This window comes from Falco punctatus (genome assembly GCF_963210335.1).
Source record: "Falco punctatus genome assembly, chromosome: 6".
Classification (NCBI taxonomy): domain Eukaryota; kingdom Metazoa; phylum Chordata; class Aves; order Falconiformes; family Falconidae; genus Falco; species Falco punctatus.
In genome coordinates, this window is record NC_137585.1 from 63,000,392 (window position 1) to 63,024,506 (window position 24,115).

A 24,115-nucleotide genomic window follows, 5' to 3' on the forward strand; every position below is an offset into this window, starting at 1 on the left:
GTGAACTTGCTGTTGTGTGGATACTCTAATAGATTTTTTATTGTGCTTTCCATTCAGAGATTGCAAAACCCCAGCTGTCCTAATGCTGCATTTACTTCATCAATTCTTGTGACTGCTAATGCTGACGCTATACTGTTTGGCAGCCTCCATTAAGAATGGTTTGCCCCATGATATTAACAGGCAGTGAAGCTTTGTGCTGATGGATAAAGCACAGTGTAAAACCTGATTGGAATCAATCAGAGTAATTGTCTGGATGTGTGGTGGTTAATAGGAAATGTCCTGCATATTATTGGCTGTTTTATATAGCAAACAGATTAGCTTTCTACTGCCTTTTGTGGCGCACATCCTCTCCTGAGCTGCTGGGGGAGGTGATGGATCTGCTGGGAGGCTCAGGAGACACCATGCTGGCATTGCATCTTGCGTCAGTCTATAAGACATGGGGCTTGGAGAAGAGCCCTGTATTTTATACTTGTCTCAGTGGCTCTTCTGCCCTTATGTCTGTTGCTAACAATTGGGCAAAGGGCAACTGTCAGCCTGTTTCATGAGTGATGTGAAGCTCAGGCCAGGGCTTTGGGAGGCAGTGTGCAGCAGAGACCAGGAGCAAGACTGAAGCAGAATGCCTCTGAGTCTTCTGGGTCCTGCAAACTCACACACTGGCAATTAAACATAATCTCGAATCCTCTTGGGTCAGCCCGATGTCCCCACAGCTGACCTGCCAGTCTGTGGAGGAAAGTCAGAAAAGAGACCCACCAAGAGCCAGTCTATCACCCCTCAGCATCCAAGCGCTGGCCCCGATGCACATGTAGAGGCAGTCTGGGAGGGCTGAATGTGAACAAGCACAATCTGATTCGGTTAGGGAGAACAACCCATCCTGAAATAGGTTTCACAAACTATGGTGAGATGCCACTCACACCCCAGGAGGACCTAGACAGTGTCTGCCTGATCAGGCACTCTGTGATCAGGCAGACTAGAGCTCAGCTAAAGTCAGTGTAGTTGCAGAAAGCAAGTGGATCACAGCACCTGGCTATTTACACATTAACTAGGAGCAGCCTTGTTTTCCAGCATCCTCTTCTGGGAGAGGCCTAAAGCACATAAAGGTCACAGCTTCCTCATCAAAGGATCTTCCCAGTCACCAACTGCCTGGCACCTGTGGGTGCATCTTCCGCTCTGCAGCAGGGCACTATACCCCCAAGTGCTACTGAAGGTGTGCTTGGAGAGGGTCAGCAACTCAGCGAGGAGTGGGCTTGCTAAGGGCAGTTCTTCCTGAGCAGCCTGGGGTCACTGCGGCTTCACAGGGTTTCCCCTGCTGCAAGGATTGGGTGGTTTTTTTCCTCTATTTTGGTGCATTTATTGTTAGTAAGGATAATAATTCCCCACAAAGCACAGGGAAATATCACTTGTATTTCATGAGTAAGGAACCCACTCTTGCCCAAGGTCATGAATAGGGACTTTAATTTAAATTCTAAATGCTAGAAACTTCCAAGTCCCTGGGAAGAGATCTTCCTTGCAAACAGAGCTGCTGCTGCTGGCTGTGCAGGCAGGAGGAGAGGGAGAGCAGGCTTTGGCTGGGAGAGACCAGCTCCCCTTGGTGGTCAGAGCCCTGGGTACCACTTGAAGTGCAGCAGGCTGGGATCCTAATGAAAGAGCTTTTCAAGCACTCATTTCTTTCCTCAGTGAGTAGAATACTATTAACCTTTAAGGCAAAATTATATTTTGTGCCTCTGGGAAGCAGTAACATTTTACCGAGCTGCACTGGGGAATCAGGTAAACAATTGTTAACTCTCTCCAGCCCCATTTCAAGGCCATTTCAGGGCGGCTGTGTGTGCCTGTGTGTGCAAAGCCTGCCAAGCAGCTGAGCAGAGCTCTGTGCTCAGGAGCCCCTCACTGCTGGAGATCCACTGCTGCAATTCAGCCTGCATGTCCCAACCTTTTTGTTCATTAACTGCTATTCAGTTGAACCCATGGTCCTGGTGTCTCAGGGCCAAAACCTCTGCATTGCTATTTTGCCATTTCCTAGGGCCACACAGTTGTTGGGCAACAGGTCTGGCTTTTGATGGCTGAGGGCATGGTCTGTCGAGAGTCAGGCCATAGGACACCGTTTACGAGCCTGTACTATGATACCTCTCACAACTGGGGACAAAGCTGCTACATGTGCTAGTGCCTTTAAATACTGCCGTGGAGGTGCACCCTGCTGTCTCTGAACTGAATATCCAGCTGTGTCTAGAAGCTGCTCCACCCAACAAACTGCTTGTTGCAGCTTTGACAGTCTAGAGGCTTTGACCAAGTCCTGTTTGGCCCTTGGACAGCGCGTGGGATCACAATGTAGTGAAGAGGCATGTACATTTTGCTGTTAGGGTGGAACAGGCTGGTGTTGACTGTGAACTCCACTCAGCATGCATTTGTGCTTTGCAAAAGAGCTTCTAAACCCATTGAGTTCTGGGATCCATTCCTGGGGGGGGGGGGGGGGGGGGGGGGGGGAACCAAAAAAATGAAGAGGACTAAAACCTGAGGTCCTTCCTTCCTTTCCTTCCTTCCCCCCACCCTACCCACCTTCATTTCCTCCTGTCTTTTTCCCCAGTGCATTGCTCCAGCTCTGCCCTCCGTTCCAGCAAGTGCTCTCCACTGGACGTGCCCAACACCAGGCATTGCAGGTTGGGTGGCCAGGGGTAGCGAGTGGGCTCTGAACTGCTCGAGCCTTGGCAGGGAGAAAGCCACAATCCGAGGACAAAGTCAACACCTTTGGTGGAAAATTAAATCAATGAAGCAGTGTGAGCCAGAAAGCAAACGATGCAACGGCAGCAAAGCTGACTTCCAAATTGAAATGTGTTTGCTGGGGATTGTCCATTGGCTTGGGGAGTTATTATTTCCATTTCTCTAGTTATGAATTAATTTCTAGAGAACTTAATCATTCCCTCCCTTTTCCCCTCCACAACCCCCTCTTCCCTTCTCCTTCTAATTTTCCACTTGGCTGGGGATTCTCTGACAGTGAAAATTCAGGCTTAGAGGAGGTCCATGCAAGCTGCTCCATTAGACTGGATAATCTCATTGGAACCAGTGGCTTGAATAATAACACCTTCACCTCATGTGCTGCACTAGATTCAAATGATGCTTAACACCCCGGGCTGCAGGGACAGCAATGGCAGGGGAAGGGGTGGGCTGGAGCCTGCACCAAGCACCCTTTGTCTCCCAGATCTGCCAACCCACCCACGCTCCCGAGGACACATCTGCAGTATGACATAAATGCTGGTCCAAGCCTCCTCCAACACCAAGATGTCCTCACCATCAGGAGAAGAGGCATCCTGAGCTTGGCAGCTCTCTGCACAAGGGGAGCCTGGGTCCACCCTGTGTCTGAGTGCTGAAGATTTGCGCTGTCTCAGTGGGTCAGGGATGGGTGAAGATGAGCACACTACAGCCTGTCCCACCGGCTGATGTCCTGACTTTTGCTATCCCTCAGCAAGTTGTGCAGGTTGGAGCAGGATTATTGAAGTGGAGCTTAATGCACTTCAGCCTATTGCCAAATCTGCCCTTTATCTTCACATCATAAGCACGTAACTTAGACCTTTCTATGTCACCACCTCCCTACATGCAAAGCACTGACCTGACTCCCCCTCCAACCAGGTTGTCTGAAAGAGTCCTCCCTCTAATTTATAACCCAACTGAGACACCATGGGCTCTGTTTCTGCTGCCTGGTCTTTCTGTCAGTGAGCAGTGCCAGACTATTGTCTCCCTTCCAGATGAAACTAAAAACCTGAGTTCTGTCACCAACCTGTAAGATGGATGGTTTGAATCCACATTCTGGGTTGGACATTATATGGTTGATACTGAAGGACTTCAAGTCTAGCAGGACTCTCTTGCTTTTTGAGGGCAAAGCTGGACTCTTGTCCATCACAAATTACCAACTGGAAGAAGGTGTCTCGTATGGGTGACTTGTGCATGAGAGACAGCATCACAAAACTGCACTTGGATTCCCACCTCCTTCAGCATCCCTGGCCCTTTCCCACCACCTACACTGGATCCACACTATTCCCTCACAGCCTGTGTTGTAGCATTGCTGAGCACTGTCACAGCCAGCAGAAATAACATCTTCCCATAGCAGATCCCATCAGATCCACCAGTGCAACCTGGTTATCCTGCTCACCTGGTAGTCTCAGGATTGCCCAGAGAGGAGCACCATGCAAGTTTTCTCCCAGAAACTACATGCTTTTGAAGAGAAAGAAACTAGGAAAACGTGTGTGGGAGATAGACACCTGGAATGTATAATAAATGGCTCTATTGCCATGCATCTGACAGCCCAGCCTGCCGGAGGTCATTCACAGCACCACAGCAATTTTTCAGTGTTTAATCCATCCCTTCCAGACATGCATGGATGAAGGGAAATTCATACATCACATGCCGACAGCCTTTTCCTTGCAGCTGGAGTATTAGCTGAGATCCCTAGCAAAGCTTTGGGTCAGGGAGTACTATCCTGTGCCTCCTGGTGCGAGCGGCAGGCTCGGTGGGGTGTGCCAGACCAGATCAGCAGCTCCTTGTGTTTTAGGAAAATGCTGCCTGGGGACATCCTTTTGGCTGAATGGTTAAAGCAGCAGAGGGATGAAGCAAGGATCATGTCTAGGGTGGTCTAAAGGCCCTTTTAATTCCTATGGGTTGGCTCTGGATGGACCCCTGTACATGTCCAAACATCTCTGCAGAGCCACCTTGCTCTTCTTGCTGGGTAGGCATCCAAAGCAGAAGGATCTAAGGCTGTCTGATGTCACTTTTAGTGTTCAGCAGAGAGAAGACTCTTAGGAAGAGGGCAGCTGAGCTGGTTCTCTGACTGTTTGGCTGGAGCAGGCATGGCGGAGAAGGGCAGTGAGACTAAGATTAAAATCCTTCCTGCTCTACTTTTTCTCTTGTTCCCCTGCTCCCCAAATTCCCTTTTCTAGTTCACAGTGTGAAGGAGCTGAGCTGTGTAAGTCAGGATGAGTTATACTTTGAGTAGGCTTTTTGTTCTTACTTGTGTCAGAATTGGGATGAAATGCTGACTTAAGTAGTTGGGAAGCTCTACTTCTGACTAAAAGCCTGCGCATCAGTCATGTGCAGGTTTGAAAACTACCATGTAAACACATTTGCTCCTTGATTTATGACCTCTGAGACAGTTCACTTGTTGAAGTATGTGCATCCACTTCAGCCCATGCTTTTTCCTTGCTCCAAACAGTTGAATGCATGAGAGATGGATTGGGAGCTTCGGATGTGGTTGGGGTTGGTGAACTACGTGGATACCTGTCTTTTTTCAGGAGCAAATCCCATCACAGCCATTTCACATTTCACGAAGAAAGCCAAGCCTGGCCCAAAAGGTTCTTTGGCTGATTTTTCCCTACTGAGGCTTAACTCTGCACAGAATGGTTCTCCTCTGACTGGAGCCACGGGGCAGCCAGAGACCTCCCTTTCCAGGTCTGCATGGTAACGGGGACTTGATGTAATTCCCTCTGTGCTGTCCTGTGGATTTCCAGGCTGCTAATTGTACTGCTGCAGAACGTGGGGAAAGGTTGGACCCGAAGGGAGGAACTGTCTGTGCCAGCAGCAAATACCAGAGCTACAGCACACGTCACTGTTGGCGTTGCTGCCGGGGGACATGGGCAGATGGATGGATGCACGTGGGCAGAGGGAGGAGGAAAGGGAAGGAGCTGAAGAGTGATGTGAAAAAAGGAGATATGGATGAAGGTCAAAAGGAGCAGTAGGGAGGGAAAGCCTGGTTTGAGAAACTTTGAAGGGTCCCCTATGCCCTGTACTTTTCTGGGTAAAACTGCTTGGGGCAGGGGGTTTCTAGAGGTGTGCGTGGGTCGATAAACAGTGTTCAAGCCCAGTCAGTCTGCCTGTGGAAATGTTTTGTCTCTTCTTGCTATGCTTCCCCAAGTCAGGGCAGCAGATGCTAACAGCAAAAGAGCAATTAAATTACATGCTGGCTGAGTCTGGCAGTGATTCAGTATCTGTGTAAGTGGGGTACCCCTTACAGTGTACTTCCCGTGGCTCCCCCAACCTCCCTTAAAACCTCCTTGAACACAGATGCTGTGCTTCTCATTTGCAGTTTTCCTGCCCTGTTTGTCCTCTAAGAGGCAAAGGTGAAGTGGCAGCAAACCCTCCCACCCATTTCATGGGACTTCTAGGTCTCACTGCAGTCTCGGCAGTGATTCACGAGGAAGCCTCAGGACCACTGGTTTGGGTTACCCCCAATCTCTGAGCAACACACTCCAAATTTTATGGCCTGGGCACCTCTCACCATCTTCACCAACAGATATTTGGTACTTGGGCCATAGCGATAAGGAAAAGACCAAATACATTTCTCTGGAGTTACTAGAGAGAAGCTCCCAAGAAGAATTCAGGGATAACGTTCCGAGGCATCTGAATCAGGCCATGAACAAAGAACTTCAGCCCCTTTGAACAAATTATTTGCATCACCCCTTGCAGAGGAGAGCATGTAGGAGCACGGGAGAGTGTAGGTGTTATCTACCCAGGTTCTGGGGAAGACACTCACAAATATTATTAGCATGAATAGGAAGCGCCATGATAGGATGCTCTCTGGGAAAAGTAATTTTGTTCATTAATTACTTGCCTTATCTAGCAACCTTGTTCCCTTTCTCTTGCTTTCTTCTTTTTTAATTTTCTTTAAAATGACTGTAAGTGAATTCAGTGCTGGGGAAGTTATTTTACTGCCTCCTCAGAGACAGAAGCTTGTATTACTCAGGTAGCCTTCAGCTGAATATTCAGGGTTTTTTTCTATCTTCATTTGAAGCCCAGACTTTTATGGGCAGATGGCAAAAGATGGTTCTGGGCAGATTCCTGTAATTTCTTTCTTGCAGACCACCTCAGTGCTCTGGACCGACTGCAGTTCACACACGTGCCTTTGGCTTAGGTTCTGCCTGCTGCTTCTGATTTTGTGCTGAGATTCTCCTCCTGCCTTCAGCTTCCAGGCTTGTGTTGTGCCTGGTTTGTTCAGCAGCAAAAGGAGTCAGAGGGCTTTGATTTAAGGGACAGGGTAGTGGAGACCCTGCAGCTTCAGAGATGTCCTTTCCTTGTGTCTTTGACCCTTGCAGGAAGTGGGAAAGGGTCAGTGGATGAAGGCAGGCCATAGCCATCTTCCCAGACATCAAATGTGTGTTGGCTTTTTTCAGACTGCTTCTACAGCAGAGGATAGTTGTTTTTTTTCTAGGGACCTGTGTGTTTCCAGCACATTTGCTGCTAGTCACTGCTTCAAGTGAGTTTGCAGTGTTAGGTGGGAATCAACAAATGCCAAGGCTCATCAGGGCAGCCTAACTTCATGGTGCAGGTCTCGCTGGAAACTGAAGACAATGAAAGTCGAGTTGTCCAGGCTGAAATGCCACCACCACCTGCAGCCTGAGGCTGGGACCCACCTGGAGCCAAGTCCCCAGCCCAGAGTTGTTCAATCCCAGCCATTGGCTGATGCTGTGGAGCTTGTTTGGGCTTTTTGGGGTCTCTCTGGACATGACAGCTGTCACAGGAGAAACAGTTTTTCTGTAATGCTGAGCAGTAACAGCTGAGGAGTGCATTTCAACATCACCTTCCACAGACCCCTTCCCTCATTTCCACACTCTCCTCCCCCTGTGCCAGCAAACAATTTCCAATTCTTTATTGGACAAAGGCTCCGTGTTTCCAGGGATTTGCATGTGAAATGCTGTGGTTCATCTCAGGCTTGAATGAGCCATCAAAATGCTCATCAGGGATCTGCCTACAGAGGCAGACACATGTGTACACACAAACCGCTTGTCCGTGGCTGCGCCCCAGTGGTGCGTGAACTGGTGTGGTCCTTGGGCCACCTCTGAACCTTTGTTCATAGGCTGGGGCTGAAAAGCAGGTTGCATTTGAGAGACCCACCCAGCCCCCACCAAGCAAGATTAGCAAGGACAAGACAATCTGCAGCTCTGGAAACTTGGGGAGGGTAGGGGAAGGAGAATGGACATGAAATCCCCCAAAGCAGGGGGGAGGGATACTGTTTATGGAGTGCCTGGCTTTGTAGGGGAGGAGATGGAGAAGTAAATCCCTTGCACCCACACCCCGCGGGGCTCCGGGGGTGGGCTTATTCAATAGCTGTGATAGAGGGAGGAGCCCACCTGGGGACAGAGATAACGGGCGGGCGGTGGGATTGCCGTTCTGCAGCATAAGCTGGGAGAGTTATCAGGGCAGAAACTCAGCTTCTATTACCATGCATTAGAATAGATTAGCAGGCAGAGCAATTAGCGTCCTCACTCTATTTGGCGAAGTGACAGTGTCGGTGGCAGCAGGCAGGAGACATGCGGGGAAGAGGTAGCTTTGGCAGGGCAGTGATTCCTTTCCGAACTGCTGCCGAAGGACAGAGAGGACTTCTAGTCTTTCGTTGTAGGGCTGTGCTCGCTGGACATGTTAAAGAGCAGGGTTGCGGGGGAGCTTTGGTTAGTGGTCTGAACCTTTTTGTGACTCATGATCCCTGAAAAATTGCCCTGAAAAGTTGCAAAGCTCCAAAAAGGGAATTTCAGCTTTCTTGAGTTACCTTTTTCATACCTCTTTGAAAGAATCCACAGACCTCTGGGTGCCAAAAATACCCCCAGTTAAAACCCCCCACTGCCTTGACTTCCCCAGGCCACCTCAGTGGCCTTTTCCTCCTCTTTGCCCAAAGAGCAGCTTTTTCAGGGAGGAGAACCTGTTTGTTTTTTTTTTTTGTTAGAGCCAAAGATGAAAACAAGGGTCCAACTCCTTCGGGTGCATATTAATTTGCTGAGAAAGCATCCCCTCTCACTGCGAGGACAGGTTTCCCAGAAATGATCCTGTACATGATCTCAGATCAAATTTGTCCGTTCCCTGTAGCATCTCCTGCCTTTCTGTTCCAAATGGAGTATCCAGGGCAGTGGATAAAATTTAACTCCTTCATGCCAGGCAAAGCTAGATTTCAGCTATCCTTTGGCAGGGGTGGAGGGCAACTTGGAGGCCAGAAAGAGTAGACAGGGAGGGATGGTTATTCACCACATCACCACATAGAGTTTAAGGTCAATTATGTCTGTGTCTCGACATTTATGGCATTCCTATCCTTAGGACCCTGAGGGAACCTGGAAATGTCAAAACATTGGTAAAACTGACCTTAAACTTTACATGCAAGTGGGACTGAATCTCCTTCTTTTTTTCTAACTCCAGCCAGAAAATTGCTTTGGCTCCAGCAGAGGGAAAGGCAAATTTCAGCTGCTCCCTCCTTCCCCAGACTTGCTCCCCTCTTGTGATAAGGCCATCTCAGGAGACACAAATCTGGCTCTACACATTGGTCAGTCTTTGCCTAAAACAAACCTCCTATTACATCCCCAGATTCCTTTAATTGCTCTGTTCCCATCTCATCCTTCTTTCCAACTGGGAAATCAAAAACTTTTCTCCCATAAAAAATGAAGCTGTCATATTGCATCTCATCCTGAAAGAGGGACCAGACTAATGAGCCTGATTCAGACCATCACAACCAGATAGCTCAAATCTCCTGAGCCACACACCTCTGTGCCCTGAAGTCCCTTTCCTGGCTCCTGTCCCCAGCCCTGGTGGAAAATGCCATTAGCAGGGTTTGGACTTGGTTTCCAGTGAGCTCCTCTGCTGACCACCTTGCAAAATCATCGCCAACCTACTGGGCTGTCCTCGAGCAGGCATCCCCCCTGTGGCCCCTGAGCGAGGACTGGAGCAGAGCAGGGACAGGAACCCTGGGGTGATGCTGGGATGGTGGGCTGGGGAGACTGCCAGGACATCAGCCAGTGCTGGTTTGGGCTGGCTTTGCATAGACAGAGGAAAACCCAAGTGATGCGGTGATGCCAGAAGTCTCCCTCTCACCTCCCAGGCACTGTAGCCTCCTCCAGCTTTGCCCAGGACACAAATGCTAGTGTGTATAAGATATAAGACTAAAGACTTTCTGTTATTTCTTTTTAGAGGAAATCACCCTTCCCCTCGGGGGCAAGGAAGGCTGCTCCCAGACCATGCCAGCACCCCGCACTGCATTTCAGATTCCCAATTTGTTGGTCTGTGATGAGCTGGGGATGGGGAAATCTCTTCGGTTTGACCCTTGCCAGCTACTTGCAGGTGCAGCCTGCCTTGCTGTGGACTCTGGCTGGGCTGGGCAATCTCAGATTTCCCCTTAGAGACAAAGAGATGGAAGAAATGGGAAGTCATTGTCTCTTGCCCTGTCTTGCTCCAGTATGGCTGGTACCATCTGGGCTTCTCAAGGTCTTCAAACCGAGACCCAAATAAGATTTTCCCGAAAGTTCCCTTCAGCTTGTCTACCCTCATCCTGAATTTTCTCCTTGCGTGTATTGATCCAGCAAGCCTGGGCAAGGAGACCAATGGAGTTGGCAGAAAGGTCAGACTGTGAAGCATGGAAAAGTGTATGAATAGCTTGGACTATGTGGGTGTTCACAGCAACCCTGCACATCTCTGTTCTCACAGAGTCTGGGATGTGCAAGCTGACTGCTGGTCCCTTTGCCACCACCTTCCTCCCCTTTCCCAATGTCCCCATCACCACTCCATCCAGCCCCATGTTCTCTTTTCCCATATCCTATTTTCTGTTGGTTGGACATGAGGAGATTAGGAGACACATGACAATCCTGGTGATAAAAGTCAGGGGAGGCAGACAAATAACCTGCGAAGAAGAGAAGGCAGCAGGGAGAAATGAAGGGGAAGAGCTAGAGACATGAGAAAAAGTTGGTAACTTTGTCCAAGCTGAAAACATAGAACTGTGTGGAGTGGGATGGGGCAACATCTCTGTCCTGCACAAGCTGAGGACCCCAGTGTGAGTGACCCGACACCACAACAAAATGCCTAGCAATGAACAGGTTAGGGAGGCAAATATGGGTGCCAACATGAAGCCTGTGTCCTGTCAAAATGCACCATCCTGCCCTGGTGACCTGTCCTTGCTGGGGTGAATGGGGTGTGCATCGGTTCCCACCTGCCACCTCGAGTTTACCAGCACAGGGGGAAAGTGGAAGGAAATGGTGGCTGGAATTATTCTGTCAAAGGGTGAGTGAATTTTTCCCCTGCGGGAAATGTCACCCTTTGGAATCAGAAAGGAAAACTGAAATGTCAAAACCTTTTGCAAAACAGCAATGACTGCAAATTACCTGTTTGGAGGTAGTGGAAGGGTGTCATTTCAGTTTGCTGAGCTGACCCAAACCATTGAACTGTCTCTCACGGTGCCACCCCCGACCCTTGGCATCAAATATAGGTGCCTCATGTCCCTCTTCTTCCCTCAGTAGCCAGGTTGAGTCTTGCAATGCAAAAGCAGTCAAAAGAAAACTGCCATGCATCAAATGGTGAGGCTTCTTTGAAAAGAATTAATTTGTTTGGATTTTATTTCTGGGAATTCATTTTTTTTTTTAATGGCAAGTTTATTTTTCCTGAATAAAAAAGTTGTACAATGTGCTAATTGCCATTTGTATAACGCACCCACCCACCCCCATTCTGAGTAGCAATTTCTGATCAGATCCAATCACCACTCTTTTGTCTTGAAAATTGTTTTTAATTGACAAAATTGCAGATAAGACCTTTTCCATTGCCAGAAAACTGACAACATTTTAAAAAAATCTTGTATTAGAAAAGTTGGATGTTTTAGTCTGTTTCTGGGAAAATTAAAAAAAAAAAAAAGAAAAGAAAAAAGAAAAGAAAAACAAAGTACCAAATTCTTCTCCTTTTTCAACAGCTATGGATATGACCAAGAAAGGCTCAGTCAGGACTACATGCTGGTTTTCTGACTGCATTATTTCCATCTCCCTACAAAAAAAAAAAAAAAAACAAAACAAAACAACAAAAAACCCCTTACAGTACAGAAACTTTTCTCCTTTAATTTTCTCCTCCCAGGACTATCTGTCTCTGTCTATTTTGTCTGTCCATGGTGCCAGTTAATTTGGATTTCAGGCGACCACCAGATCTGACTAATGGTGTGAATTAGCAGAACAACTTTCCACCTCTCCTGGAAGCCTCATGGCCCCAGGCCATGGCATGGGTCTGTGGAGCACCTGAGCACCTAAGACCCTGCAAGCCTAAATGATAAGAGAAACTCACTGTATGATCTTACCAGGGTTTTGCATGTCTTATAATTACTACTGGAAAGGCCAGGCACAAAGACCACTAGTGCCTTTTGAATGCATAATTTGCTATCTCAGGTGATGCTAAGAGCTGCCTTGCTGGCAGGTGTGACTAAGGGGAAAGCCCACACAGCTCATGGGACCGTAGCGTAGTTTGCCCTTAATGAATGGCCAGAGAGAAGGCTAGAGATCTTGGTCTGTAGAGCTGTCTGTGCATCATGTGTCTCCATCCTGGTGAAAGAAACGGGAGTTGCAGAGCTGCGAGGGTGCTCTGGCTTAGGTCCTAAGAGCCTCTGCAGCTCTACCAACCTCTGAGCACCCTGCTTGGGAGGGGAGAGCACACCATCTCTTTCCTTTCATTTCCCTTTGCTAAGTAATCAGGAGTCACCCAAAGCAAACTCAGGCATTTCAAGCAGTGGTGGGGTGGAGAAATGGACAAGAAGGGGCAGAGAAATACCCCCCTTGGAGGCACTTGTCCCACCCCACTGCTCTCTTGAGGGATGGCTTCAGATAGCACTTTTGGCATCGCAACTGCCCTGCTCCCTTCCTTCTGCAAATAGCACCTTTTCCCCAGTTTTCTCCCTGTTCCTGGCTTCTACACGGTCGTAAAAGACCTTCTTTCCATCTTCAGCCTCCTGAAACAAGCTCCATCCTCTACAGGCAGAGTGATCACAGCCTCTTTATGACCATTAGTTCAGATCTCATGAGGTCTAGATGGTAACGACACAACCCCAAGGTGGGAGGAAGGGGAGGTGCAATGCTCCGGAGAAGTATGAGTGACTGTTCAGGCTAAACCGATAGGATGGGGATGAGGGTCTGCAGGACTGTGTGGTGAGGGTGCAGCAAGGATCAGGACCGCACTATGCTGAGCATGGGAAAAACAAAGATAGAGCCAAGAGGAGGCCAGGGTGCAAAATAGAAGTCACGTGTTTTGTTCTAGGGCATTTTGTGTGTGTGTGCAGGCAGTTTTGTTGGATTTTTTTCTGCAACAGGATGGTGGAGATGTGTCTTCACAGAGAGGCAAAGGCAAGTGAAGGCATGTGCGTGGCACACGTGCCCTCTGTCAGGTTGGCGACCCTGCCATAGAATGATCTGTTTTCCCTGCTGTGCATAGGGAAAACAAAGAGCTTGCAGGTGGAGGAGTACCCCACTTGACCCTTCTTAAACCTGTTCTATCCAGGTGAGTGGAGCTTTTGGGTCTGTGCTCAGCCTCTCCAAAGACTTCTGGGCTTCAAATTAACCCTCCTAACCTTGGACGTTTAGGGACAGACCCTTGGGGTGGTGGAGTGAGCCTGGGCTTGGTTTGACCAAGCCCTAGCAAGGCGGAAGAGCCCTCAGCATCTTGGTGCAAAGGTGGAATAGCACCTTACCCCTCTGCAGCCTGTGTTTGCAGAATGTGGCCTCAGCAGGTTGCTTTAGGTCCCAGGTGGCAGACCTGGGATTTAACCATGATCTCTTGGGTCCCAAAACAAACTCATCTTCAGGAGACCTGGACTTTTCTCTTCTCTCTGACATGCACGTGTCTTTGCCTCCCTTTCCTGCTGCTGCGTGGAATGTTCAAACCTCACAGAGGTATCATGAAGTTTAATTAGCTCCAGGCAAAGCCCTTTGAGATCCTCAGATGAGAGATGCTATAGAAGCGCAAAGTATTAATTTAACATTATTGAAATAATTAGTTAGTGGATAGTGAGCAGAGGGTTAGCGTTAGCGGTATTTATTCTTAATGGGAGATGAGGAGGAAATAATATTCCTCATGGTTCAGTGGTAGGAAGAGTTTCTTAGTGTTTGCACTAATGGTTTGGACAGAAGCAGGACACTTGCAATTGTTAAAGATGCAGCTGATAATGAAATAGCAGGTGTTATTAAGACACACAGAGAAGTGCTGTGTCTACACCATAATCTTATGCAAATAAGTTCAGGAGTAGAATATGCTCTTTTAGGTATCTTAAGTATAATGTGATGCCACTGGGTGGGAGTTACACACCAGCTAATTATAGCATGAATAGCACTGAATTAGGTTATATAGCAGTGGAAAGTGATCTCAGCATATTGACAGACCCTGCGTGTTAAAGTTACTGCTATTTTATTAAAGCCAAATAGTTATTGGCAGCACAAGATATTTTTTCTGCATAAGCCGTAATAGACGCACCAGATGAGAGCCCAGCAGAGTCCCAGCAATCTCCCAGGGCCCAAAGTACATGCTGACTCTCAACAGAGACAACAGAAATGATTAGCTGGGGTTGGGATATTTCATTATCCCTTTCACAGTCCAGCTGTCGAGTGCAGGCAGCTGCCTTCCAGGTGACCACTTTTCTAAGGCAGGCACTTGTGTCTGGAAGTACTTATTTACTAAAAGTCCCATTTGCCTTTATTTACAATTTGCTGAACTTACTTTTTGGGCTGCAATGTCCCCTCTGGGCAGCTGCCTTCAGCGGCTGGGTGCTTTGCCACGTTTCCTTCTGTGTTTCAGCCAACACCATTCAGGGATTTGAGAGACTGCTGCTGGAGGGCGATACTTAGCACATGCTGAAATAATTTTCTCTGCTGTTTCCCCCTTCACTCTTGGGAGAGGGCAGAACATTTTTGGCAGTGCAGAGGAGGACTGGAGGGAGGTTATTTTATGACAGGTAGGTACCTCTTTCTGCTCCCCTGAAAATCCACCACATTTTGCCTCTGAAGACCCCCAGTTGCAGGTGCTGGGCAGACACCTGGGAGAACGTGGTGTGTAAACCCAAAGGATGCTCCACATGCTCCAGCTCAGGATAGATAAGGTGGTTAAGGAAGAGGAGATAGGGAAACATGGACAGAGTGCTTGGGAGAAGAGCCCCCATCACTCCTTTCTATGTGGACAAACCTGCAAAACCCACTGGCAGGTGTTCCATCCCTTTAGTCTTGATTTATACAGCAGCTGTGATCAGTTACCTGGGACGAATTGTGTTGCTAGCTCAAGGAACAAGTCTGTGACACTGACTCAAGGGCCTGGACCCCTCTGGTGAGCCAGAGCAGAGCTGGTTTGGTTCACCTTGGCAGAGCTCCCCCATCACCAAACTCAAGCACCAGGCAGGGTTGGTTGTTTTGGGCTTTTTCTCCCCTCTTTGCTTTATTTGAGAAATTGCATTGAAAAAGCCAAAGTCAAAAGTTAGGAAGTAGCAGCACTGAGGTCACCTGTGGAAAAAAGGAATAATAATGTTAGATCCTGTAATTAAAGTCTGGCTTACAGTGTGTTAGTACACGAAGCAGACACAGGAGTGTAGAAGCTACTTCCAGTCTGGTGGTACCTAATTCCTGAGAGCCTGACACTTCAACCTTAACATTATATTAAAACCAGGCTTAGTTTGGTTTGATTTTTCATCATTTCACTCTTTGGATGGCAACACACAACAGATACCAAGGCTGCAAGACATCAGTGTAATATAGGGTGAATTTTTGGTCTGAAGAGTTACATGTCTTATATGTGTATAACCAATAAATAGCAAGATAAGATGCTGATTATTACATTCCTGCTCAGTGGCGTTACTGGGAATACAAACCACATTCCTAGATGCTTAACCTATACCCATGTGTTGTCCTTCTGTGCTAATGTGCTGGATGTGTTTGCAACCTACTGCACTGTCACACTTGAACAGAGCCCGGGTATCTGCCCATTTAATTTTAGAAAATCCAGACATTTCTGTTGTGCTGCAGCTGAAGGAAATAAATGGGAGGTAGCAGGGCATCTTGAAGAGTTTGGGTGCTTGCGTTTTGACACCAAGCCCAAAAGGGTTTCTTTCCAAGCTTTTCTCAGGAGAGTAGTTCCCATGGCCTGCAGAGCTTTGATGGGATTGCTGTGTCTATTTGTTTTATAGAAGTGCTTATAAAAATCTCAGGGCAGCTTTTTGCTGTGGCTTTCATTCTGTGATAGGGGACTTAAAGTTTTGGGAGTAGTTAGTCAGCTATCCATCCATCCCTCTGGAGACTGCACATTTTAAATTCCTGATCTAGCATGCGGCAGTGCTAAAGGAGACCTAATGGGATGATGGCTCCTAGGGAACAGAAAGCGGGAGCTGCAATGCTGCTCTTGCTTTCTCAAATCTGCAAAGCAAACAGAGAGCATGCTGAGAATGGTACAGATCTCTCTTTATTACTTCTGCCACTGGAAATACAAAACTTTCCTTTACCAGAAAGAGGGAGCAATATGAGTTTTAAATTGGGGTGTTCATTTTATCTAGCGTCAGCCACTAGAGACAAGCCAAGCCCTAATGTTTTAGGCTAGCCCTCAAGCTCTGTAGCATCCAGGCTATGTAGGGTATATAGGGTTGCTTTTGCATGTTTTGCTGTAGAACTCCATCAGCAAATCCCCATGCACATAGGTGCGATCTCTGCTCCAGGGAGCAAGGATGTTGAGGGGTGATCTTGGAGCCGAGCCTCCAGCAGCCCCCATGTGCTCTCACAACTAAGACTCTGAAGTCTGGGAGTGGGTGAATAATTTAACATCCACACTTAGTCTTTATAGCTGATTTTAATGGGGGGTAATAGCACTGCTAATAACAAAATCCATTGAAGACACCCTGTGCAAGTCCATAACATCGGCTTAATGGCAAAAGGTAATTGGCATGCAGTTGAAGCTGTCCTTTTGTATTAACCCTGTGGATTTCTAGGCAGACATCTTCCTTGAAGCGATGGCCTCGGCAGCGCATGTGGAGTAAAATACAGATGTGTTTTATGTTAAGCAGATGCAAATTGGGATTGAAACAGGGTGCATTGCTACCAACGCACATTGCTGGCTTGTGTTTACACCAGGCAGATAAGGCAAGAGACAGCAACAGTGTTGGAAGCACTGACACTTAGCGCGTGGTGTAAGCTTCATGGGCTAGTGCAGCCCAGGTGCTGTGCAGCCACCACTTTCACTGAACTGTCTTTGATTGAGAACACTAGAATTTTTAAGATTCAACCCTGGGCACCTCTAGTAAGGCACTTTCAAACCAGATGCCTAAAACTCCTTAATCTGCCAGGGACGACTTAGCTGCTGCTGAGCAATAGATTGGAAGGCTGCCTCTTCCCAGCAGAGAGGTATCAGCAGCCCAGAAGTACCACATATGTGCAGTGTTCTCAGCAGGGCCAAAGAGCCTGGGCTACCCACAGCTACTGTAAAAGGACATCCCTGCCTAAGATGTCTCGCTGCCATTGGACAGAACAGTTTTCAGGGCTGTGGGTTTGCCCAAGGGAAGGTTACACTGTCCCTATGAGGGTAGAAAGATAGTGCATCTCTACAGCTGTGCATTCTGCCCAAGGCATGGGGCTTTCACCCACCACCCTTTCTCCTTTCATGGTGTCCTTGCAACACTCCAGCCTGCTGAGCAATCCCATGGCTGCTAGCACTCAAGTCAGGGCACTCCAGGGCGTGGAGCTCTGTGGTTTTCCCGGCTAGTGCAGTCCCAACGGGTACAGTGTTGACTTTCCATGCAAAATGATTGCTCGTCCCATGTCCCAGGGTTGTCTTCATCCTCCCAGCCTGGCTTTGTATTAACTCTGTCTCTCTCTGTTCCCATTTTCTCAGGTGCACGAGGAAGGAGCGGTGTGAGCGCTCCAGTGAGCCTCGGAGATTCGCCTCAGAGATGAAGCAGTGTGTCCGTCTTACCGTGCATCCCAACAACATCTCCGTCTCCCAGTACAACGTATTGGTGAGGAACGTTAATCCTTGCCCCCCTCAGATTTAATCTACCCATGCAGTCTGACAGCCCCAGGTATGTACAACCTGGATTCAGCATGAGTGGGAAGGACTAGCAGCTTGATGCAAGAGGTTCTCCAGAGTCCATTTACTTCCCCAACAACTTTCCTGGCACAGAGAAAGACTTGCCATTGGAACACATTTTGGCCTTGGCTGTTCCCCGCCTAGAAGTGTGGAAAGAGGCTTCCCTGTTTTCTGTGAGTAGCGGAGGGCAGGTCTGAATGGACTCTGTGCCATGCAAATGTTGTGTGGCACCCAGTGTAGTTGTTTACTTCCCTGGAAGAGGGATTTGTTTATGGCTGGGCATAGACTTTAGGCAAAGGAAAACCTTATCATGGCTAGAAATTACCTTGTAGAAGGAGGACAAGTGAGACATACTATAAGTTGGTTCAGTAAGCTCCAAGTTTCCAGCACCTTGGGTGGAAATGTCTCCTTCTTCAGCCACCAAAACCTCCACCCTGCCCCAGCTCCAGCCCTAATTATGCAGAGCAGAGAGGTAGGATGCTATGCAGAGGAACCTAAGGCTCCCGAGGTTCATGCTGTCTCTTGTGACCTTCCTCAGCACGAGGTTTAACCTTTATGGCATCAAACTGCTCAAGTCAGCAGCCAACAAAGCCACACAGTGAATACTGGCAGAGCAGCAGATGATCTTGATAATTTTCTGGGCTTAAGGCAAGAAATCTCTGTTGAAGATCTAACCAGCTTGTGGTTTCTCTCCTGACCCATGACCACAGTACCCTATGTGGTGAGATCCTAACATGCTCTGAGGAGGCAGAAAACCGTTTCATTCAGGCTACTAGAGCTCTGTCTTTTTGACCATACTAGTTTGGGTTGGAATTAAGGTAATAACCCAGGCCCAAAAAGCTCCATCTCTGGATGAGTTGGTCACTAGCCCCACACCCTGAAAGGTCTAAATGGAACTGCTCAAGGTGCTGCTGCCAGATGTCTTCCAGGTGACAGGTTTTGGGGGTACTAGGGTTTCTTCAGTGCTAATGAAATCAGCCTTCCAAAGCCTGCATGTCCAATCACTACTGCTTTGTTTCAGCATCTTAACTTTGCTGTGACTTTACTTTCCTAGGCTTCAGACAAAACTGATCTGAGACATCTAAAGTCCTTTGTTCTTCTGGGAGTTCAAGGTTTCTTTTTCTTATTCTCTCAGTAGTCATTGAATTCTTTCATGTTGGAATAAATCCTGGGGGACTAGCTGGCTCAGGGCGATTGAAAATGATAACAGAATAAAAGACCTTTCCCTCCAGGTTACTTCCAGGGCAAGACAACCCAGAGCTGCTGGGATCAGAAGTTGCCACTATCTGACTGTTGCCCAATAATCTGCATGAACATTTAGATGGGAGTCTCAACCCAGTCTCAGATAGACTGGTGACTAGGTCATCCACAGTCACCACAGATAGTCTCTTGGCAAACCAGGGGGAGACCACCAATGAAAGAATAGCTGGTGGTGTCTTTGCTGAGTGTCAGCTGGGTTCTAGCAAAGGGTCAGTCATACTGAGTTCTTGTGTACAGAGGCAGAGAAGCTATCTGTATGGCCAGTCAATCTTTTAAACCTTGGGCACTAACAAGGACTTGCAAAATTGTATCTGAGTCTGTTTCAGTCCAGGGCTGCTGCTCTGAGGTCTCTGGGAAGAGGTATGTGCTGGGGGAAGGTTCCGTTCTTCCCTCATTATAGCAGCTCCAGAGCAGGCATGTGGGATATAGGACTTCTTGTCTGTTCAGAGAGTGCACTGGCTCATAACATTTGTGGCCAAGCACTACTGGTCTATCCACTGGTGTCACCTTCTGCATGGCGCACCTTCATTCTGCATCATCCAAGCTCAGAGAAAGGTTTATTAGGCAGAGTAGTTTCCCCTTCTCCATTGCTAGCAGGATATTAATGAGCAGGGAGAATGGATTTAGCCCGAGTGCTAAATCCATCCAACTCACCTAAGTTTTTTCCTACTCCCCATCCAAGACAAAAGAAATCACCTTTCCCTTTGCGGTTCTCCTTGCCCAGAAATGAACATACTCTCACAAAAGCTTTATGTCAGTCAGAGCCAAGGCCTGTCTGCTCAGCCTTTCTCCCTGACGGTGCCTAGTGTGAAGAGATAGCTGCAAGTCTTCTCTAAGTGAGGAAAACAGTGTGTGGGGAGCAGTAAGCATTATGTTATGTTGTCATCCTCTCCCGCTTTGTCACCTGGACTGGCCTCCTCTGTTCTTTGTGCTGGTAGCAACAACACTTCAGCATGTGTTTATGTCTCCCTTCAGTGGCTGTCACCTCAGAGGGGACCTCAGCTAGCTCACGGAGGAGGCAAGTCTGGAGACCATCTGCATTTGTGCCTGTGTCAAGTGGTTGGCTGTAGTGTTTGGTCACAAAAACGCTAAATTTTTACTTACTAGTTCAGCAGCAGGTGATAGAAGTATTCTGGGATGCCTGTCTTTGTTCAAACATGATCTGGTGGGTTAGGCAGGACCTTCAATGATGGAGAGCTGTGGTACAGGACCTTAGCTGGTCTGGGAAGTTGGCAGCATGAGGGTCCTTCTCCAGAGAATGAACGTGGTGGAAACGATCTGTATGATCCCTTTTTTTATGACCATAAGCAATGATAGACCAATGCCAGTGGGTGCTGTGAACTCTAAAAACATGGGCAATTCCTCCTTCATAGCTTTTCTTTTTTAATGTATGGAGCCCCAGTAGAGAATGTCCCCAGAGCCAACTGCTTCTTTGGTGGGATGGGCAGGAGAGGTTTGCTGTGCCTCTAGAGACAGTGTTTTTTTGTGGTGGACTGAAGGCTGTAACTAGACTCTCCTTACACAGGAACTTGGTGACAGAGCGCTCCCCCATCTGCTGATGCTAGGAGAGCAGGCCGTAGAGAGTTAGACTGGAGTGCTACAGTTTCTCTGTAGTCTGCAGAGTGCCTCTTGTGAGTAGCAGTCACCTTCCTCAGAAACCGCGTGCCTTGGGAGCCACCAAAGCCCTGGTCTTCACGGCTGGCTCCAACGACTCCCTGCCTAACCTTACACTTGCATGACAGATAGCGAGCACTCCCTCCCCTCCACTGACCCAGCCAGCACTGGGATGCAGTGCCGTTGTCCCTGCATAGCCACGTACCACTTGTGTCGGCATCAGCATCTCATCCCCTTCCCCCTCCGCACACACATCCCTCTCCTGAATCGCTGCTTTCTGTTGAAGGAGGATGCTCTCTCTAGCAAGAGGCTCTTTGTCCAACCTCTCCAGTGTAATTCTCTCCTGCTGGCCCAGCTCTGTTTTTTGGCTTAGTATTCTCTCTTTTCTTTTCTTTTTTTTCCTTCTTCTATCTCTTCTTTCCTCCTTCCATCTTTGCTTGCAGCTGGTTTTGGAGACATACAATGTCCCCGAGCTGTCAGCAGGAGTCAATTGCACCTTTGAGGACCTTTCAGAGATGGATGGCTTGGTGGTGGGCAGTCAGATCCAATGCATCTCACCAGCTGCCAAAGAAGTACCCCAGATCATTACAGAGAATGGTGAGTATCCCACAGCTCCTCCATCTGCAACTCTTTGTAGAGGAATGAAGCTGGGTTAATTAACACTGATAATATACAGCTGTGGGCTGGCTTCAGGGGTAGTGGGTTGGCTGATGTGGGTAAGGTGCAGCTGTGGGTGGTTCCTGCTAAGTAGTTAAATAGCTCTAAGGGGGATGAAAGAGGAGCTCTGGATGAAGAGAGACCTGGAAGAAGCGGAGGGAGGGGAGAGTGTGCCTTTTGTGGAGGAGAGATAAGGAGAAGGATGCAGCAGAGGCAAGAAGCAGGGTGGACTAGGCTGAAGAAACAGCATGGGCAGTAGATGAACTGTTGAAAATTTGTGGGGGATTGGTGGCTGTGCTGGGGCAAGGCATGGGAACTACTTATTGAAGTTAACCTGGGATGGGATGGTAAAAGCCTTGTTGCAGGCAGCTAGTTTTGATACTGCTGCAATACCTCTTCTCCTTCCTTTTCTTACCACACACCCCTCTGTCCTGCTTTCTCCCAAAGCGGAGTTTGGCTTGTGGGAGCCTGAGAACAGTGTATTGCAAAGTACAGGGAGTAGGTAGGATGCTGTGCCGGTGCTAGCTGGTAGAGCTGTGCAGAAGCACTTTGTAGCATGGGATGTGTATGTGTGCACACATGTGCAAGCACTGAGCTGCAGTACCAGTACCTGCATTAAGGTGCTTATGTGTGATACTGTGTGCTTTCAGACTGCCACCGAGTGGCAGTTGCATATATCTAGCAAAGACAGGAGATGGATGTGGGATATTCGTGCACCTTTTGCCCAGGTTGATGTTATACAAACCAGGGAATGAGGCTGGATGTACTCTCAACACATCCCATCCTGTGCAGTGGCTGTAAAGTCTGAATGATTCTGGCTGTAAATTCATCCTCCTCCTCCCAGATTTAGATTTGTACGCTCAGTTCCTTGTCTCTGTCCCCATCTTTTACCGCCTTCAGCTGCTCCAGGTTTGCTGCTGGTTCCCTCCCTCAGAATGGTCCAGCACAGAAAAATACCTTATCTCCAAGGATGATTCTCCCCCCTCACCATCACCCCTCCAGCTTCCTGCTCTTTTTGTTTCCCTGGTCTGACAACTTTTCTAGGTACTTTCAAGAGCACCTGTGGCTCTTTGCAGGGACTTGCTATAAAACCCTCACCCCCATCAATCACCCCAAAAAATGCAGAGAGTATGCTGCCGCTTTTGTTGTTGGCTTCTTTGAAAATTCACCATAAGGTTTGTTTCTAAGGTTCCTCAGGCCACAGAAAATGAAGTGACACGAACTGTCACCATGGCCTCCGCTCTCTCCAAGCTGCACACAGCTGTGTGTGCTCTCCATTGCGGTCCCAAACCAAGCCTCTGGAGGGATGTTACCATTTTCAGGTCCCACTGATTTATCAGTCATGTTTACCTATCAAAAAACGTGCCAGAAACTATTTACTTACTATGGACATCTGTCCCAGACCAGGCTCTAATCAAGCAGCAAACAAAAATAGCAGTGGAAGGTGGAGGCAGGACAAAAGAGATTTATGTGCAGGTTGGTTTTCAGAGGAGCTGGGCACCTGCAGCTTGTATCGACTTCAGCAGCTGGTGCTCCACACCTCTGCAAAGACCAAGTTCTCCATGCATAGTGCCAGAAGCTGGATTTGAATCAAAGAATGTGTGGCTCGGTAGTGTGTTTGATCCCTGAGGCCATCCAATCCTCACATTCTGTTTTAAAATATATGCAAGATGCTGGCAAAGTTGTTAAATACAAAGCAGTTAACAGAGTTGTCAAAGCCGGCGGCAGCAGATGGGCAGCGAAGTTGAGCACTGGCAGCAAAACATGTTTAGTGAAGTGTATGGTCTGTGCGCGCGTGTGTGTGTGTGCATGCCTGTAGGTGGGGGAGCGTGCACGTGGCTGCACGCTGCGATGAGCTGTCAAGTTTGCTTTGGCCTGATTGATTAATGAATCTTTCAGGTGAGGAGGAAAATAATAGAGGTGAAAGGACCAGCCAGGTTGCAGTCTTGAATTAAACATGGTCCCTTCCCCACCAAATTACTGCAATTACTGCACCCATTCATTACCCACAGCTGATGGGTTCTGAACAGGGCTTTTGGCCTTGTGGGAAGAGGTAGAGGTAATAGTTGACTGCCCAGCATGGGAGCAGTGGGAAAGGGGATGAGGAGATGGTGTGTAGGAGCTGAGGTGCAGGCTTTGCCGCAGGTGGAAATGGATGGATCCTTCTGGAAGGAAGGCTTGTGGATGTCTTTCACACTGAGATGGGTTCTTTGTAGCCAAAGGCTGGGGTGAATGGACCTTGGGGTGTATGGGGTGAGAGAACCTGGAGGAACTGTTTGCGTGGAGCCTTCCTGTTCATCAGCATTTCCCAGGCTGCAGGTAGGGAGCCCCTACCCTGTCCTCACTGTTATGACATTTATCTTCCTTGCTCATTCCTTCCTCCTGCTTTCTCAAGGTATAACCTCTCTTTTGGGGACAGGATTTGGAGGTGGCCTTTTTCAAGCATAGCTGTCCTGAGTATTGGGCTCTGTTTAAAGATCTTAAATAGTGACGGTGAGGAGAAAGTAGATCTCTCTTTATGCCCTTAGGAAAACAGGTATGTGTATCCTTCAGGTGCTGTATGCACAGGTCACCGATGGCTGGGGCTAGCAGTCAAATCTTCTGAGGGCATCAAATGAACCACCAGCAAGGAAGAACTTTAAGGACAGTACTCCATTTTAATGGCCTCCTAATTCCAGACATCTGCATCCTTTCTTTGAGCCTAGCTTTCCTATTTGATGACTTCAGTCATTTTATTTTTTTAAATTAGTGAGGTATGGTCTAGACCTGTTGTCATCATACA

At 48.1% G+C, this 24,115-nt stretch overlaps 1 protein-coding gene across 5 annotated transcripts in view; it reads left to right on the top strand.

The window, feature by feature from the left end:
- The window catches only part of PLXNA4 (plexin A4), a 470,690-nt gene that overhangs the window by 322,039 nt on the left and 124,536 nt on the right, over positions 1 to 24,115 (top strand). For 2 of the 5 annotated variants that reach the window (XM_080393429.1, XM_080393430.1), the window contains exons 6-7: positions 17,608 to 17,731; positions 21,120 to 21,273. In XM_080393429.1, the coding sequence (XP_080249555.1) occupies positions 17,608 to 17,731; positions 21,120 to 21,273 (278 nt within the window). Of the gene's footprint in view, positions 1 to 2,578; positions 11,659 to 17,607; positions 17,732 to 20,587; positions 21,274 to 24,115 lie in introns of those variants that run through there. The other 3 variants (XM_080393432.1, XM_080393431.1, XM_080393433.1) reach the window with 3 other exon arrangements.